Source organism: Gigantopelta aegis, chromosome 5 (genome assembly GCF_016097555.1).
Source record: "Gigantopelta aegis isolate Gae_Host chromosome 5, Gae_host_genome, whole genome shotgun sequence".
NCBI lineage: Eukaryota > Metazoa > Mollusca > Gastropoda > Neomphalida > Peltospiridae > Gigantopelta > Gigantopelta aegis.
This window is the reverse complement of record NC_054703.1, coordinates 25,115,918-25,136,532: the sequence shown is the minus strand read 5'-3', so window position 1 is coordinate 25,136,532 and position 20,615 is coordinate 25,115,918. Positions and strand designations below refer to the sequence as shown.

General features: G+C 39.6%; 1 protein-coding gene across 1 annotated transcript in view; it reads left to right on the top strand.

Moving 5' to 3' along the window:
• Window positions 1–1,021: 1,021 nt before the first annotated feature.
• Window positions 1,022–20,615, top strand: part of LOC121373242 (neogenin-like) — a 25,241-nt gene continuing 5,647 nt past the window's right edge. Inside the window, exons 1-3 of the mRNA XM_041499749.1 lie at window positions 1,022–1,165; window positions 17,777–17,977; window positions 19,109–19,204. Coding sequence (XP_041355683.1) covers window positions 1,057–1,165; window positions 17,777–17,977; window positions 19,109–19,204 — 406 coding nt within the window. The 5' untranslated portion in view covers window positions 1,022–1,056. The remainder of the gene's footprint in view (window positions 1,166–17,776; window positions 17,978–19,108; window positions 19,205–20,615) is intronic.

Genomic DNA, 20,615 nt, shown 5'->3' with positions numbered 1-20,615 from the left:
AATAAATGTTGTTTAAGGATCCGCGGGGGCCTATCGCACATATTTAACAGCGGGGCCCCCTTCCCAGGATATATATTTTGCAACCCCATCGGGGAGAGGGGAACAATGACCTGGGAAAAATATATGTACACGTCACCACTTGTCAAAGAGCGAGTCGCGTAGCACGTGGTACATGATTGTGCTTCTAGGATAAACCGGCTCTGGTTCGGATTCGAGCATTTTCGTTTTAATTCGGGCAAACAGCAGGCTCTCCCCCCCCCCCCCCCCTCCCACCCCTACAAAAATGGGAGCCTGTACGTTTACGCCACCTGTTACATGGTAGAGACCATGACGACGTTCTTACCTCTTCTTTTTCTTATTTTTTCCCATTGTTACACATGATCTGACTTTTTAATACTCCAGGGGCGGGCCGTATCCCAGGGATAAAACGTTCCCAAATAAAAGATCCCTTGCTGCTAATCGGAAAGAGTAGCCCATGTAGTGGCGACAGCGGGTTTCCTCTTAAAATATGTGTGGCACTTAACCATATGTCTGACGCCATATAACCGTAAATAAAATGTGTTGAGTGCGTCGTTAAATACATTTATGGGTTACGCAAACACAAATTCAGATAACCCATTTTGATTTTACGTAACCCATCATGAAGATGTAGGCCTAAATGATGTCATAATTTCAAAGCGAGAACGAAAAAAAAATGGGTTATGGGAGCGACGCGCGAACAAAAGTATTTGCTCTCGCAATTTTCAAAGGCCCCTGCCCCCCCCCCCCCCCACCCCGGTCCGCCTCTGCTAATTCAGATTTCCGTTGTTCGTTATGACAATCGGAGCTGTTACAATAGTCATAGTCATGCAGCAACTACGTTATAGCTACAGAACATAAATGACAATTATGCAAGGCATGCAAAAAGTTAATATGATAACTTTATTCAATGTAAAAGAGTAATCACTAAGGCTTGGCTTCACACCCAAAGACCCGGATAATCGGTAACTAGGCCGTGTGACGTCACGCCGGTTCAGAGAATGTCATTTACCAATGCTTTAAAAACTACCGCGATCCATGTGTCGTAACATTACCGATATCATGGCTGTCGAGGACGGCAAACTAACAAGGCGAGCGGCCCTTCGTGTTGGAATAATGTATTTCTGCTTAGCACTAGTTGTCGAAGGTATGTTGAGGTTTGTCAAAACTTCATTTATTAATAACTATTAACTAATCATTATTAAAGGGACAGACCCTGGTTTTTAAACACTAAGGCATATTTTTCACCTAGACTCTAGTTTCAACCCGTAAAAATGGACAGTAAATTTGGTTAATTAACAAACATGTAACACATTTGGATACAACAGAGTGAAACAAGAGTCTGTGACGTTGAAATACCCTTGAAAATAGACTAAAACGAGACTCCATAACCGTTACATCTCAGACGCACGTGCGTTTTTAAAACTATGAAAAATGCATTTTGTGGTATTAGAAACACCAGGATGACCAGAAAACTTAGGTTGTACGGAAATGGATAATCTAAACAATAAAATATAAGTAGTGTTTGATTTCAGTGATCATAAACGACTCTAATAGTGAGAAATATGCTGTAGTGTTTAAAGACTAGGGTATGTCCGTTTAATCTAGCGCATATAGCTTTGTAGTAGATCCATCTCTTTGTTTCCTGTAAGAGAAAAGCATTATATCTTCGTGTGCGTGCGTGCATGCGTGTGTGTGTGTGTGTGTGTGTGTGCGGATTTGACAGTGCGGTGGGTTTTTTTTTAAAACTGTAGACTAAGGTCCCCACAAGTACTCGAGTACTCGAGCAGAATCGAGTCTAGCAAGACGGAAAGATTTCCGCTCGCACTCCTCCATTTGGGGTATTGAATTAGCGATATCAAGTGCTAGGGTCTGGATTCGAACTCCAGATCATCGGGACTGTAGCCGAGCACTGTATCCACTCGGCCACACAGTGGATCAACAAGACTGCATTTTAATACTTTTAAATCTCATAGCGTGTATTTTGACGGAATGAACCGAGTGTTTACGGAATTAAACGAACCTCTAGTCCCATAATGCCTCATTGTGTCTTCTGTGCTATTTTTCTACCAAAAGCACCAATAAAAGCACCGTATTGGAGGAAAATTTACAAAGAATAGTCAAAATTTCTAATTTTTCAAAGGCAAAACGTAGTGATACTGGAATACGAAATATTATATTACTTTTATAGAACAAAATGTTTTAAAAAGTATTGTATATAACTAACCCTAACCCTAACCCTAAACTTACACTAATTTTATCTGTTTGCACATTATCTGTTTGCCCATCACATCGAGTCATTTGTTATCAGTCCATAATTATTAATAGATGGACTAGCTTGGCATACCCCAAAAGCAAAGAAAGCATTTCCAAATTTCAGTGGAAAAATACTGAAGAAATTGTCAAACTAATCAGACGTTGTACAATAGCAATTTAGACAACATATAAACTTGAACAAAAACGCAACCCTGATATATTTTAATACAAAACAGGGATGCATGTTATACTTTTAGATGTCTGTGGCTCTTGCTTTAGTTGACTGTGATAAGGAAAATACTGCATCTCGTTTGTTTTATTTACATATGCAAATAGATGACATTTGCCATTAACGTATTGACCCATAATGCATGAAAACGTACCATATTTTCATAAATAATGGGATAGCTAGAAAATAGATGTATAAAACTGGTTATGCGTTATAAGCCAGGGGTATATGAATGCATCTACTGTTTCGGGTTTGTGATAACAAGCTGACTCACAAAATAAAAACAAATGTGGATCATCTATTACAAGGAAACAAATACATAAACAAATACTGTAACGTTTTAATGTGGGTCAGTACGAAATAAATTCATAATGCTGAATTATCAATGAAAATATCAAGTATAAATAATAGTACTTTATTCTGGCATTGTAACATATTAAAGGGACATTCCTGAGTTTGCTGCATTGTAAGATGTTTCGACTAATAAAATATTTCTACGATTAAACTTACATATTAAATATATTTTCTTGTTTAGAATATCAGTGTCTGTATATTCAATGTGTTTCTGATCGTCTTAATATTTGTAAGAAGCCCAAACTGGATTTTGTCTTCAAATAATTTCGTACGTATGAAAAAACATATTTTAGGAAATAAAATGAAATTTAACCTAGTACAAATATTATAATGATCAGAAACACGTTTAGTATACAGCCATTAATATTTTATGCAGAAAAATATATTTGATATGTAATTACAATCGTTAAAAAGTTTCTGTTAGTCGATAACATCATAAAAGTTGCAGCAAACTCGGGAATGTCCCTTTAATAACAGTGCTAATACAAAACAATCTCTAAATCGTTTTGGTATGTAATTAATGTTTATGGCTGATGTTATTGCAATGGATTGTTATTCTGCATCTTATGCATTTATGCAAATATTGGTAATTGTCAAGTTCATTAAAATATGTATTATGACTTAAAGGGACATTCCTGAGTTTGCTGCAATTTTAAAGATGTTATCGGCTGATAGAGACTTTTTAACGATTATAATTACATATCAAATATATTTTTCTGCATAACATATTAGTGGCTGTATATTAAACGTATTTCTGATCGTTCTAATATTTGTACTAGGTTAAATTTCATTTTATTTTCTAAACAATTTTTTTTTTTCGTACGTACGAAATTTTATGAAGACAAACTCCAGTTTGGGCTTCTTACAAATATTAAGAAGACCAGAAACACATTGAATATACAGACACTGATATTCTAAACATGAAAATATATTTAATATGTAAGTAATAATCGTAGAAATATTTTATTAGTCAGAAACATCTTACAATGCAGCAAACTCAGGAATGTCCCTTTAAGGTGACCCAAATACTGAGGAATCTCTCCCAACCTAAGTTCATATTATTAACTTTACTAATCATAATCATATGCATTATTCTTACCAGATTCTGAATGAAAAGATTAATTACATTACTTTATTAACAAAAACCCTCCTAAATTCCTCCTATATGTACAAGATTACTTAAAATGTCTTTAAATATGCATTATAACAACACTTAAAGCATTTTGTGCCTGAAGTGGCAAGTCATTTGAACTTAAATAATTTGAGGGTGCTGAAGAAATGTTGCCAGCTCATATCAAGACATTTGCATTACACTACAACGTTATGACAGGTTGGTTTCAAGACTGTATCAAATGAACCGGAGAAAACATAGCTCTAACAGTTACTTTTATGTTGTATTCTGTGGAACCCACAATTATTGAAATAAAATACCATAATATCATCTGTTAATCTAGATGGTTTTTTAATACACTGGTCATTTCTGTTTATTCTAATTTTATGTAAATTTTACTACTTAAAACACTGCAGACTAATCATACGAATCATGTCATATAGAAAACATAGGAATAGCCACTAATATTGTGAATGTATTCCAGTTAGAAGCCAAGAAATTGCATTTCCTATTTTAGTTGGTTCATGGTGGCCATCTTGAATTTCATTATAATATTTCATATATCCAAGTTAAAAGGTATCTCAATCCAGCGAAACAGAGATTGATATTTATAAGCAATAATGTCACCTGGAAGCTGAAATAATAATGTTTTGTAGAATTTCGTTACAGTTTGTTGGTTATATTGGCAGCCATGTTGAATTTATTTTATGTACAAGTATAATATTGAACTAAAACACTTCAAAGGTACCATATATCAATTCGTAGACATAAAACAGAAATAACTATTAATATTATGAATATGTATTCAGTTAGAAGCGTAGACATTAAATAGAATGATGGGACGGACTATAGCTCTCTTACCGTCAGAGTACTCGGGCTGGTAAACTTAATGCAGTGTATTTTCGATGTGTTTTGTGTTTTTTTTTTTACATTGGATAAACATTGTAATGTCAGACCCAAGTCCAATGTTTGTTTTGTTTAAAGATACCACTAGAGCACGATGATTAATAAATCAATGTGCTCTAGTGGGGTCGTTAAACAAAACAAACATTAATTCTGATGTAGATAAATCAAGTTAGCTCCCTTACTATGTACTTCCGACCTAAAAACTTAAGAATACAGGCGTCCTAAGGGAATACAACTTTCGAACATAAGGCTGGTAGGTACTGGGTTCGCAGCCCGGTACCGGCTTCCACCTAGAGCGAGTTTTAACTACTCAGTGGGCAGGTTTAAGGCCACTACACCCTCTTCTCACTCACTAACCACTAACAACTAACTCACTGACAGCCCAGATAGCTGACGTGTGTGCCCAGGACAGCATGATTGAACCTTAGTTGGATATAAGCACAAAAATAAGCTGAAACGAAACTTGCTTTTGTTTAATGACACCATTAGTGCACATCGAGTTACTAGTAATCGGCCAGTGAATGTCAAACATTTATCTAAATAAGTTTCTCATCATTGATAGCATGAAACCGGGAAAGAATGTTTCCCAAATTAAAGGTAATTACGTTAAAGTCATACTGTCACAGATTTAAGGACCGTATTTATCTAAAAATGGATAATAAATAAAAATTACATTAATTGTTGGAAACCAAATCTGGCTATCGCATCACTGTAACTGAACCATGATGGAGTGAAATCCATGTCATCCATCTCGGCAATTTTAGTTTTTGAATTATGGACCATTGCCATAATTCAATTATTTTTACAAAATGTCATCATCATCATCATCATCATTTCCCGTCATGCCTAGTGGCACTTAGGGCAGTGACGAAGTTTTCCACGCCGGTATTGTATAAAGGGACATTCCTGAGTTTGCTGCAATTTTTAAGATGTTATCGACTAACAGAGACTTTTTAACGATTGTAATTACATATAAAATATATTTTTTCTGCACAAAATATTAGTGTCTGTATGTCAAACGTGTTTTTGATCGTTCTAGTATTTGTACTAGGTTAAATTTGATTTTATTTCCTAAAATATATTTTTTCGTACGAAAGAAAGAAGAAAGAAGTGTTTTATTTAACGACGCACTCAACACATTTTATTTACGGTTATATGGCGTCAGACATATGGTTCAGGACCACACAGGTTTTGAGAGGAAACCCGCTGTCGCCACTACATGGGCTACTCTTCCGATAGGCAGCAAGGGATCTTTTATTTGCGCTTCCCACAGGCAGGATAGCACAAACCATGGCCTTTGTTGAACCAGTTATGGATCACTGGTCGGTGCAAGTGGTTTACACCTACCCATTGAGCCTTGCGGAGAACTCACTCAGGGTTTGGAGTCGGTATCTGGATTAAAAATCCCATGCCTCGACTGGGATCCGAACCCAGTACCTACCAGCCTGTAGACCGATGGCCTGCCACGACGCCACCGAGGCCGGTTTTTTCGTACGAAGACAAAATGCAGTTTGGGCTTCTTACAAATATTAAGACGACACATTGAATATACAGACACTGATATTCTAAACAAGAAAATATATTTAATATGTATGTTTAATCGTAGAGATATTTTACTAGTTGGAAACATCTTACAATGCAGCAAACTCAGGAATGCCCCTTTAATGTCACTTATAAATTATGGCTTTTTGAGGTCTGGCATAACAAGCGGTAGTGATATAGTGGCTAAGCCATCAGGCTGCCAGCTGGTATGTACTGGGTTCATATCCCGGTACCACCCCCCACCCAGAGCAAGTTTAACAACACTGTGGGGAGATGTAAGACCACTATACCGACTTCTGACTCAAGAACAACTGACCAAGCGTGCTTGAACCTTAATTAGAGATAATGGACGGGACAGAGCCCAGTGGTAAAGCAGTCGCTTGATGCGCGTTCGGTTTGGGATCGATCCCTATCGGTGGGCCCATTGGACTATTTCTCATTCCAACCAGTGCACCACGACTGGTATATCAAACATCGTGGTATGTGCTATCCTCTCTGTGGGATGGTGCATATAAAGGATCCCTTGCTACTAATGGAACAATGTAGCGGGGTTTTCCGTCTAAGACTATATGTCAAAATTATCAAATGTTTAACATCCAATAGCAGAAGATTAATTAATCAATGTGCTCTAGTGGTTTCATTAAACAAAACAAAATTCTCTGACAACTGACCAAACGTGCTTAAACCTTAATTGGACATACATGTAGGCATAGAACTAAGTATAATATAACGAATGCCTGGCCTATAGGTATTTCAACACTGTTAAGTATGATGCAAATGTGTCGTTGCAGCAGGCTACACCTACCGAAAATAAGAAAAAAATCTATTACATGAACGTCCCTATAGACAGGACAGTACATACCACAAACGTTGATGTATCAGTTATGGGGTACGTTATTTTTTCCTGCTTTAATCGCTCTTCTCCCCTTTCTTCGTGGAAGGGAAAAGTCACTTCTACTTTTTCCAATTGTAGATTAGAATCTGGCAACTGACATGCAAACATGATTGCAGTTGGCGTGAAATATTATGCACGGCTTGTCAACAATTATATATATATATATATATATATATATCTATATATATAGAGAGAGAGAGAGAGAGAGAGAGAGAGAGAGAGAGAGAGAGAGAGAGAGAGAGAGAGAGAGAGAGAGAGAGAGAGAGAGAGAGAGAGAGAGAGAGAGAGAGAGAGAGAGAGAGAGTGAGTGTGTGAGTGAGTGAGTGAGTGAGTGAGTTATACCTATGCAACTCTCCTGGTTGCTTATTTGGAAGAGACATTATTCAGTAACATTAATGAACAGTGGGATAATATATCGGCAGATTGTGTTAAATTAAACTGGAAAAGGTATCGATGATTGTTTCTTGATATGGATAAACGATGATGACTCAATTAAGCAATTTCACAGTATTCTAAATAATTTGCACCCATCCATACAATTTAATTACAGATGTGTATTACAAACCAAATGATACACATCAGTATCTCCAGTTTCATTCTTGTCTTCCTAGACATACCAAACAAAACATACCCTATAGCATGGCAAGGCGTATTTGTACTACAGTTACAGATAGGGATAGAAGGGAGAACAGACTTTTAGATTTACAGATGTTCTTACGAAAACAGGGATATCCTATGGGTCTAATTACCAACTGTATTGAACAAGTTAAATGCTTCCAATAAAAGAGTTGAGAAAAACTTCAAATAAGTCTTGCAGTCAGAATGAGAGTATTACTCTGGTCACTACATATAATCCGAACAATACTAAAATAATGCCTATTGTCCAGAACCATCTACCTATATTATTGAAAAGTTCTAAAATAAAAGAAATATTTTTAACAGCACTCGACAGTCTAAGAATCTTAATCTTAATCCAGTGATATCCCGGCTGGATTCCTGTCATATTCAGGCTGGGTCCCTGTCCCTGGGTCCCTGTCATATCCCAGATGGATTCCTGTCATATCCCGGATGGATCCCTGTGATATCCTGGATGGATCCCTGTGATATCCCTGATGGATTCCTGTGATATCCCGGATGGATCTTTGTCATATCCCAGTGGGATCCCTGTCATATCCCGGATGGATCCCTGTCATATCCTTTCTGGATCCCTGTCATATCCAGGCTGGATTCCTGTCATATCCCGGATGGATTCCTGTTGTATCCCAGATGGATCCCTGGCATATCCCGGATGGAATTCTGTTATATCCCGGATGGATTCCTGTCATAGCCCCGGATGGATTCCTGTCACATCCCAGATGGATCTCTGTCATATACCGGATGGATACCTATCATATCCCGGATGGATCACTGTCATATCCAGGCTGGATTCCTGTCATATCCCAGATGGATTCCTGGCAGATGGATCCCTGGCATATCCCGGATGGAATTCTGTTATATCCCGGATAGATTCCTGGCATAGCCCTGGATTGATTCCTGTCATATCCCAGATGGATCCCTCTCATATCCCGGATGGATACCTATCATATCCCGGATGGATCCGTTATATCCCGGATGGACCTTTGCCATATCCCGGCAGGATCTCTGTCATATCCCGGCAGGATCCCTGTCATATCCCAGATGGACCTCTGCCATATCCCGGATGGATTCCTGTGATATCCCAGATAGATTCCTGTCATATCCCGGATGGACCTCTGTCATACCCCGGCAGGATCCCTGTCATATCCCAGATGGATCTCTGCCATATCCCGGATGGATTCCTGTGATATCCCGGATAAAGAGATTATTACCCTCGTGTGTTTCAGTATAGTCAATAACATATATTAGGAATAATAATAATATTGTATTATGCCCGCCAGAGGCTCGTATAATACAATTTGTATTCCTAATATATGCTATTGACGATACCGAAATACACTCTGGTAATAACAAATACACATGTATATGTATAAGTATGTATATACTTATGTATGTATACACACACGCACAGACATATGGTTAAGGACCACACAGATTTTTTTTAGGAAACCCGCTGTTGCCACATAGGCTACTCTTTTACGACAGGCAGCAAGGAATCTTTTATTTGCGCTTCCCACAGGCAGGATAGCACAAACCATGGCCTTTGCAAGTGGTTTACACCTACCCACTGAGCCTTGTGGAGCACTCACTCAGGGTTTAGAGTCAGTATCTGAATTAAAAAACCCATGCCTCGACTGGGATCCGAACCCAGTACCTACCAGCCTGTAGACCGATGGCTAACCACGACGCCACCGAGGCCGGTGTCAAAAAAGAAACGCATAGGCGAAATATTCATGGAATTATTTCTTTTATACAAAGTGGCATAATTTTGTTATTTATGATCGTATCACAGTAAAATTTGTGACAATGTTCTTACTATGGACTGACGGCAGAGGAGGCGTTTTCGTCACCAAACAGTTGCACGAGAGCGCTAAAATCAGTACCTTGTGTGGCCACCAACCGCAGCAATCACTGCGACATCTCCTTGGCATAGACTGAATGAGTCTCTGAATCCGGGCACGTGGAATCCTAGCCCATTCTTCCTGCAGTGCATGTGACAGTTGCGGTAGCGTCTGAGGCTCCGTGTCACGCTGGCGTACACGTCTGTCCAGTTCGTCCCATAGATGTTCAATGGGGTTGAGATCTGGCGATCTTGATGGCCATGGCAGCACATTAATGTTCTCATTCTGTAGAAAATCCATTGTTATACGTGCTGTATGCGGCCTGGCATTGTCCTGCTGAAAGAGTTCTCTCTGTCGATCCAAAATGTGAAGCATGTGACGGCGAAGATTTTCATCCCGGTAGCGTACAGCTGTCAGGTTGCCTTGTAAGAACACAAGTTCATTTCTGCCGGTGTATGAGATGGCTCCACATCATGACACTCCCTCCACCGAATCTGTCAACTTGGGCGACGCAGTTGTTGGAAAAACGTCTGTAAACACGTTGTCGTTCATCACGTCGCTGTAGAAGGAAACGTGACTCGTCGTGATCCATACTCGCCGCCAGTTTGCCAAGTTCCACCCCTGTACATTCGTGCACCAGCGAACACGTAAATGTCGATGTTGACGTCGCAGTACGGGGCCAATGGTTTGTGTAGACACCCTTCTCAAACCAGGTATGCGTCCAGCAGTGTTCGTTACTGTGGCAGTTCGGTGACGCAAGTGCAGAACCTGGATGTGGCCTCGGACCACAATTAATTTCACTATGTATTCTCATGTAGCCCCAGTGGCTGTAGCACTTTTATTAATTTCACCAGGCCATTAGCATTTCACGGGAAACATTACCTGCCTGGGCCCATTGAACACTCGAAAGGACGACATCTGTTGTCCAGCTCTTTTCCGCGTTATATCAATGTAAACAAACACACGTGGGCTAAGGGACCGAATCACACCCATTTCTCTGCATTTTACACAAATTTTGCATGACTTCAATGTACTGTGGGGGACATTATGCAGTATCCAGTGTAAACCAAGTGCACATATTCACTAACTGCATCCTCTTACCTGTCAAACCCAGTGTAACAATCCAGTATACTAAGCAGCTCCCCAGCCATTAATCACATCACAAGAAAACTATATTTTCTCGCATTAGTTTCCGTATTTTGGACAACCAAATGGGTGGATAACTCTAGTCTGAGGCCTATCAGACCAAAATTGTGTTCACCATGACACTCAAACTCACATATGGCATTTAAATACATATGTCAAGTTGCATACAGGCAATAAAAAGAATATTTGATACCAAATATGGCTATTGGAGCCTGTGAAATGGGGGACTGCCTGTGCCGCAAAAGGCGGCAATCTGCGTCAAATTATTCCCAATAGTGGACTAGTAATAATGCAATAACTTTAAAAGATACAGACGTTTTTCTGAACAACAAAAAGAAACTTGCTCCTTATTGTGTTCTCTGCAATTGAAATATAGCAGTTGGCAGGAATATGATTTTTTCCAAAAAAAATTCAATTTAATTTAAATTGATACATTTTCAAAAAAGAAATTCCCACAAAGTTCTCTTTTTAAACAAAATTTAATCTTTAAACCTGTAAAATTTTGGATACTGCACACAGTCAATATATGCCAATTACAAATTAGGACTGCTCGAGTGTCATTCTGGTGAGGGTAATTAGCAAGGTGTCTGCACACCGTAACAGGTCACACCTGCATGCAGAGGCCAGGGCACCAGTCTGCAAAGATGCAGCACCGAATACACAGTGAACAAAAAAAGCTGTCAACTGCCACTGCACTGAAATGTTTTACTGCATCAGAACTGAAAGTGACATCACACATGAACATATATATAAGGGTGGACATGCATACCACAATAAGTATTTCACTGTTTTAAACACTACGAGTCACATCCATGGAAGGCAATACAAGACGAAAGACACAGTTCAAGAAGGGACATGCACCTTGGAATAAGGGTGCAACTCTGCTGCATGAACATGCAAGTCCAGAATCTCACACTGAGAAGTTGCGACCAGTAGTCCGGATGAATATAGACGAGTTTGCCTTGGTCACGAAGTCGAGTTCCACTTCAGCCACCATATCCACTCCAGATTGCGAAGGTGCGTCACAGCCAGTCCGCCTGCTACGTCCCATTACGAGTACATGTACTGCGTCTGAAATGAAAGAAGAACAACAGTGTAAAGACAAAGAAGGCATGAGAATAATGGACAATGACAGAATGGTAGATGCATGGAATGCAGCTTTCAGATACCACTCAACAGCTTCCCCTGAGTGCGACGAGCCTGAAATGCAAATATTAAAAGAGGTTAAGTGGGGTCTTTGTTGGAAAATCACACTACACTGTGTGAATTGTGACTTCACTGCTCCTGAAAGCAAATTGTACAATGAGGTGAAGACAAATAAACCTGGCCCAAATGCAGCAAAAACTAATGTGGGTCTTGCTATCGGTCTCCAAGATACTCCTGTCGGCAAAACGAGAGCGAGAGTGCTATTGGCAGGCATGGACATTCCACCGCCGTGTCGGAGCAGCATGCAGAGAACATCATACAAGGTATCAACGGCTGTAACAGATCTAAATGAAAAAGATATGGCACAAAAAGTTGAGCTACTGAAAAACATTAACATGAAACGTGGAAATGAACGTGATGAAATTAACATAGCCATGGATGGGAGATACAACTCCACGACAATAACAAGTCGGAAGAAACCGGGCCAGAATGCATCACAAGCTATAGTATTTGCGTGTGAAACAATGACTGAAAGAAAATTCATTGTAAGTGCCTGCTTCCAGAATAAACTTTGTTGGACCGGAGCCTGGTTAAGAAACAAAGGTATTCATGTGACGTGTCCCGATGGTCATCCTGACTGCACAGCAAACTTGCCGCCATTTGCTCCGCTGTCGGAATACGAGATGGGAAAAGATATCGGAACAGACTTGGCTCTACAAGGTATTCTCATAAAATACGTCACAACAGATGGAGATTCCAGATCATCTGCTGGAGTTGATAGTGCTTTGAAACTTCTACATCCAATGTGGAAAGTGCAGCGGCTAGCTGATCCAACCCACTTAGGTCAGAGTCAGTTTCGTAAGTGTTACAAAGCTAACTTCAGTCCCGACATGTTTACTGGTCCACCCGTGAACAAAAGCGTGAAGCACAGAAGGTATTCAGCCAGGATATGAAAGCAAGGTGCAGTTTAATTCTTAAAGAACTGATGAAACTACACACTGGTAATATCGGTGTACTGAAACGAAACTTACCAAAGGTCCTGCAATCGACACTTTCGTGCTACGGTGGTGACTGTTCAAAGTGTTCGCGGTACTTGGTCGTCTGCAGTGGAGGAATAACGAACAACTGGTGGCACCAATCCATGTTCCTGGGTACACACAGAACCACAGAGCTGAATATGAATGAAAATGACAAAATGTTAGTACTGGAACTTCTGAAGATTAAACTAAGTATTTCAGCTGTAGAGCAAATGAAACTGTATACAGACACACAGAAATGTGAGGATGCAAACCGTTCTCTCAGTGTTTCCTTACCTAAGAATGTGAACTATTCACGAACGATGACTGGGATAGCTGCATCCACCATCCACAGGCTGAACAACGCCCCGGGAACATCGATGATAGAAAAGTGCAAGTACTGTGGCATCGAACTGTCAGCTCGGGTGAGGCGTTCACTGCGTCAGATGGACAAAGAGTCGGACTATCAAAAAAGATATCAAAACAATCCACAGGTGATTAAAAGGCACTTAGTCCAGCAAGGAAGTAAAATTAGAGATCACTTACGATATAAACATTTGCACAGAGATCAACAAGCTGACTACAAGAAAGGATTATTAGATATTGACAGTCAAAGAACAGACAACTCCTGTGACCACAGTTATTCAAAGTAATTTTTGTCACAAACTTTCAAGTGATACATATAATATAGGAACTATGTTTGCATGATAGCATTTCTGCTGTGGACATGAACCCTAGACAATGAAGACTGACTTTAAACAATAAAAAATAGTAATGTGAATAAATGTATGCTTTTGAATAAATGTATCATGTGATATTTATATGTGATTTTATGACATAAAATATTTCTTTAAATTAAACTTTGTTATTGTTTTACATTCTTATATGTTATGCATTCTGAGATGCAAGAGGCAGGGAGGGTATTGTCCATGTCCCTGACAGACATCCCGGTTCACACATTGTATGCGCGAGCTGTTAATTGCATGTGGCTCAGCAGATAAGTGATCTTTAAACATACAAAGACGGTTATGGCACAGGTGACTGATGTCACTGCCATCTAGGTCCATCTCCTTATTAAAGACCATGAAACTTAATCTGTGAGCATTTACTGTACGATACTGGCCTGTGATTGGTGATTTCAACTTAATAGCACCATATCCATTTGGTCTGGGAGGCCCATTCCACATTATACATTCACCATTTGGCCCAGGATCACATTTTGAAAAAATTACCCTCTGGAATTTTTGAAAAAAAGCCTCCATTTTCACTTATTCAATTAGCTCAATTACTCAAAGTGAGGCCCTCACAGGGTGCAGGGATACATTCTGATTGAAAAGAATGACCTATGACCTGATACAGGTACAATGCAGGTCAAATCATGTTATAATTTGTGAAATTACAAATTTCAAAATATAAATATAATAAAATTTAATTTAATTTAAAGAAATAAAATATTCATCACCCAAACTGATAACTTTCAGATTTCCACCTATCTGCACAATTATCATGTACATTTTTAGTGCTGTAACTGGCATAGTTACCTCACAATTTGGTATCAAAGTTATATCAATGTAAACAAACACACGTGGGCTAAGGGACCGAATCACACCCATTTCTCTGCATTTTACACAAATTTTGCATGACTTCAGTGTACTCTGGGGGACATTATGCAGTATCCAGTGTAAACCAAGTGCACATATTCACTAACTGCATCCTCTTACCTGTCAAACCCAGTGTAACAATCCAGTATACTAAGCAGCTCCCCAGCCATTAATCACATCACAAGAAAACTATATTTTCTCGCATTAGTTTCCGTATTTTGGACAACCAAATGGGTGGATAACTCTAGTCTGAGGCCATGTAGCGATATTGTGCTGCAGTTGTTATGCGAGGTCTTCCACTTCTGTGCCGGTCTTCAGCTGATTGAAACTGCTGGTACCTGTCCCAGAGACATGAAATGGTGATCTGATGGACGTTCATGTGGCATGCGACTGCTGACTGCGATTTACCTAACTGGAAGCGGCCTATTGCAATGTTTCCATTCGGCAGTCTTAGTCTTGGCGTTTTGTAACTCGTCTACGTCGAAATGGAAATGAGGCATCATTGCGAGCATTGCAGCTTTAAATACCCATCACCACCCCAGTTTCCCCCCCGAAATTAACCTTCAGTGCAAGCTGTTATAGCGCACGCCTTTCCTGGACACAAGTACCGGCCTCAGCCGGTTCCTCCATCCAGGACAGGACGCCATTAATTCAATTCCAATTCCAAAAAGGTTAACGTGCACCTTCAGTGCAAGCTGTTGTAGCGCACGCCTGTCCTGGGCACAAGTACCGGCTTCGGCTGGTTCCTCCGTCCAGGACAGGAAGAGGTTGGGGAGGTGAAGGAGGGACCGACTGCACTGGCAGGTACAAGGGAACACCAGCAGTCCAACCGTAGTTGGTAACAGGCGGGAGGTGGTATGGTGCTATGTAATTTGGAATGTCCCGTAGGATTATTAAGCCAAAGAGAAATGGTGCGCATTTTAATGAAGGAAGTTTGGCGCAATTTTGATGGTCGTTCTGAAGGTAGGGAGCTACGTATAAGTTTTGATTTTAGTAGGCCGAGAGTAGCTCGTAGTTAAGACACGCCATTGATGATGTCGCTTGCTTTTATATGTTTTCAGACGTACCACATGGCGTCATTTGACTAATCAAACCACAGTATTTGCCAACGCGGTGCGACCCGTTTGGCTTACTAAAATGCTATTTTCGTAGTTAAATCATCATTATATTTCGGGTTGCCCATTACAACATATTTTTCCATAATGTTTTTGTGCAGTTTGTTACCTTCAGTTTGTCTAATAAGTGTGTAGTTGATCTAGAATTATCAAATGCAACACGCCAACCCGAAATGCGACCCGCTTGCAACCAGAGCCCATATTTTCGAAGCAATCTTAGCCTACGAAATCGTAAAATTATCGTAAGCTATGACGTCACTATGGCGTGTGCTGTAGTGACGTCACACCCTACGATGGTTTTACTATTTCGTAGCACTAAGAGAGCTTCCAAAATATGGGCCCTGGCGTCTTGAAAAGCAAGTACCAACCCTATCTAACAAAACGGTGTAAACCGATGTTTGTAAAATAACTGGTTCAGTTGTGTTGTAACTGCAAAATAAAGTATTTGGCTCCCTACCTCCCTAGATTACGTAATAAGCTGCATCAGTTACAACGTGAAAGACTAAGGGATAGTCTAACGTATCCATTTCGTAGCCTTGACTTGTCTTAATAAATCTTCAAGTAAAAATGGCGGCCTCCTTCAAAACCCGGAAGTAAATACAAATAAACTATGGCGATTCCATCGAAATGATAAGTTATTTTGTGCTAGAAACTTAGCGAAATCAATCTGTAGGTACGACTAATCATCACCACTATATAGCTATTTTATCAAATAGTAAAACGTTTGTCACAGCCACAATGAATATCCACAACAACGCTCCGTTGTTTTGACAGTTGCACTGCGTAAGCTGCAATTTGGAACCTAAGCTAGAATTAATTAAACCATAACGGACACCTAAGGTGTGACCATTACAATATATATATCAGGGGCGTAGAGTGAGCTGGACCTGGGGGAGGGGGTTCGAATATGAACCAAGTGGACCTTTTCTATTTTGTTTTTGCACCACAAGAAACTCCATATGTATTATAAACCTGTATGTTTTAGTTCTGAAAGCAGACCATTTGCTTCAACGAGGGGGGGGGGGGGGGGTCACTGTATGTGCGCCCCTGTATGTATGTATATTTATCTTATAACTTACCCATGATATCCATGTCATAAACCCATGTGATAATTTACTTTATTAACCCGGTTAATAATGGTATACAAATTTACACGGGCTCTAGGTAATGTGTTGCTGTGGATGGGTCATTTGCTTACAAGCCAACAAGACCCGTGTACCTGAGCGTAACGTTTTCAAAGATTTGGTTAAAATGTGTGACGTCAAACTAATCTGTGCTAATCGTGATGACGTCATATTATTATGACATCATATTATCGATGGCGGCGACTTTAGTACTGTGATTTACTGAAAAATTAATTAGAATGTTATTTTAGAAGTGTTATAGGATAAACAGAATTCGCTACTCGTGTTTTTTAATATGTAAAATATCAACCTCGTCTAGTTAATCGGTATTTGTCTCGAGTCTCGACAAATACCGATTAACATAGACTCGGTTGATATTTTCCACATTAAAAAATACTCGTGACGAATCCTTCCTCTCTCTCTCTCTCTCTCTCTCTCTCTCTCTCTCTCTCTCTCTCTCTCTCCTCTCCTCTCTCCTCTCTCTCTCTCTCTCTCTCTCTCTCTCTCTCTCTCTCTCTCTCTCTCTCTCTCTCTCTCTCTCTCTCTCTCTCTCTCTCCTCTTCTATCCTCTCTCTCTCTCTCTCTCTCTCTCTCTCTCTCTCTCTCTCTCTCTCTCTCTCTCTCTCTCTCTCTCTCTCTCTCTCTCTCTCTCTCTCTCTCTATATATATATATACATATAATATATTTTGATCTGTCTCTCTCTATTGATCTCAGCCAAAATATAATAGGCACACGATATCATTTAAACAATTGGTCATACAATACCTATTCCTTTCCTTCCTTATTGGTTTATATACAATACACCTTTCATAATGTGATGTTTTTTCCTTATTACACAGCACAAAACGTACCTCCTGCTGCACCAGCTCGTGTGCTGGTGAAACCGACAGTCAATTCTATCATCGTCGTATGGGCCTCGCCTCCAGCAGACGCCAACATACCTTTGCGTGGCTACGTGCTGGGGTACGGCAGGAGAAGACCAGACGTGTACCAGATGACCCTTGACCCCAATGCACATCACTCCATAATACACAGCCTACGTAATCTGGCTTTTTTGTTTTCTTTTTTTTCTTTTTCTTTTTTGTGCCTGGTCTATTAGTTTTCATAATTTTTTATGATGTTTTCTTTTCCGTTTCCTTTTTTTTTCCTTTTTTTTTTTCTTTGGGGTTTTTTTCATATAGTATTTTTTGTGTATAGTATCATATTATGCATTTATGAAAATACGCTAATGATAGTTACTTACATGCATGTATGTAGTTTTCTCTTCTTTTTTTTCCTTTTTTTTCACAATACTTTAAAGAAGTTGTGTGTGACATATTTCTAGACGGTAATTTAATTTTCCATTTTTCTATGTTAGATTCTTTTTTCGTTTGAGTGTAACATTAAGAAAATATAATGCAAAATAAATGAAAGAAAAAAAAACGGTGGCGTCGTGGTTAGGCCATCGGTCTACAGGCTGGTAGGTACTGGGTTCGGATCCCAGTCGAGGCATGGGATTTTTAATCCAGATACCGACTCCAAACCCTGAGAGTGCTCCGCAAGGCTCAATGGGTAGGTGTAAACCACTTGCACCGACCAGTGATCCATCACTGGTTCAACACAGGCCATGGTTTGTGCTATCCTGCCTGTGGGAAGCACAAATAAAAGATCCCTTGCTGCTAATCGGAAAGAGTAGCCCATGAAGTGGCGACAGCGGGTTTCCTCTCAAAATCTGTGTGGTCCTTAATCATATGTCTGACACCATATAACCGTAAATAAAATGTGTTAAGTGCGTCGTTAAATAAAACATTTTTTTCTTTCTTTCTTTGTGATTATTTTTTAGAATGGGGGCGAGACATAGCCCAGTGGTACAGCGCTCGCTCGATGCACAGTCGGTGTGAAATCGATCCCCGTCGGTGGGCTCATTGGGCTATTTCTCGTTCCAGCCAGTGCACCACGACTGGTATATCAAAGGCCGTGGTATGTACTATCCTGTCTGTGGGATAGTGCATATAAAAGATCCCTTGCTGCTAATCGAAAAGAGTAGCCCGTGAAGTGGCGACAGCGGGTTTCCTCTCTCGATATCTGTGTGGTCTTTAACCATATGTCTAACGCCATATATCCGTAAATAAAATGTGTTGAGTGCGTCGTTCAATAAAACATTCCTTTCTTTTTTTTCTTTCTTTTTTTAGAACCTGCCACCCAGTATGTCATCTCAATACGAGCCTTCAACAGTGCAGGTCATGGTCGGGCCAAATATATGGTAGTAACGACCAGCGAAGAAACAAGTAAGTGAGATGTAGGGGTTGACATGTATACTGAACTTTGTAATTTGTAGACAGACCATAGTAAGAGAACTTTTGTTTAAATTTTTCAAAAACACATGAAATACAGTGTCCATTAAACAAAATCAAACCCATAACCACCAAATAGGGGCTATAATGGTTATTACCAGTGTTTTTCGGTATCGTCAATATCATATATTAGGAATAAAAACTGTATTATACGAGCCTCTGGCGAGCATAATACATTATTTTAATTCCTAATATATGATATTGACGATACCGAAATACACGAGGGTAATAATCTCTTTATCATATAAGCTCAAGCTTAATACAACGTGTTTTTGTAAACTGTACACGCAACTTTAATTCCAGTCCGCCATTACTAGATATTCAAATCACGTAAGAATATGTGGCGCGGTGTATTTTTGAATGAAAATGATGTACTCGAATGACGTCATTTTGGATGTCTTTACATCCAAATAAAGTTATGCCTAACGGTTTTTTTTTTCGGTTTTTTTCTGAACGCTGGACAGCTTTTAGTGTCAAATTGCCATTAAAATGTTTTTATTTGATGACTATGAATGCATACATCAATCATGGAGTGTCACCCAAGTATGTTTGCTTAAATGTCAATAAACCTACCGTAGTGCTGAGACCTCGACTAATTTACATCTAATTTGCAAAGTTATCAAATTCTTAAAGTATGTGATCTGAAAAATATCACATACTTTGATTGTACTGAAAATGTAAGATATTATATGTACTGGCCCGCTAAAAGTCCTGATCTCAACCCCATCGAGCATGTCTGGGATAGTCTGGACAGACGATTGAGGCGTCGTCCCAACCCACACGCTAATGTCAACGAACTTCGTCAAGCGCTCATTCAGGAATGGAATAATATTCCACAGGCAGAAATCAACATTTTAGTCAATTCTATGCGCCTGCGATACACTGCAGTGGTCAATTCAAGAGGTGGTCATACCCGTTATTAAGTGGGTGTTTTTTTTTTTTAAACCCTACCCCACTTGGTCAAAGTTCTCCCAGTTTCTGTTTAATTATATCTAATATATATATATTATATTATATATGATATATATATTATATAGATATAATATATATATATATATCTATATATATGAACGTACAAATGCATACTAACTGTAAGTTTGACTATAGCGTTCATATGTGCATGGTCGTACATAGGATTTGAAAAGGGGAGTTTTCCACAATATCGATTGCAGAGAATATTGTGCATATAGGCGCAGGAGAGGTGGTAGAAGCCGCATATAGACCAGGGTCCATGTGAAAAGATAGCAAGTCAGATATATAAAATTATTAAAAAAGCGATTTCAGGAGGGGTCCCCCCCGGTCCCAACCCCGCAGGCCCCCCCCCCCCCCCCCCCCCCCCCCCTTT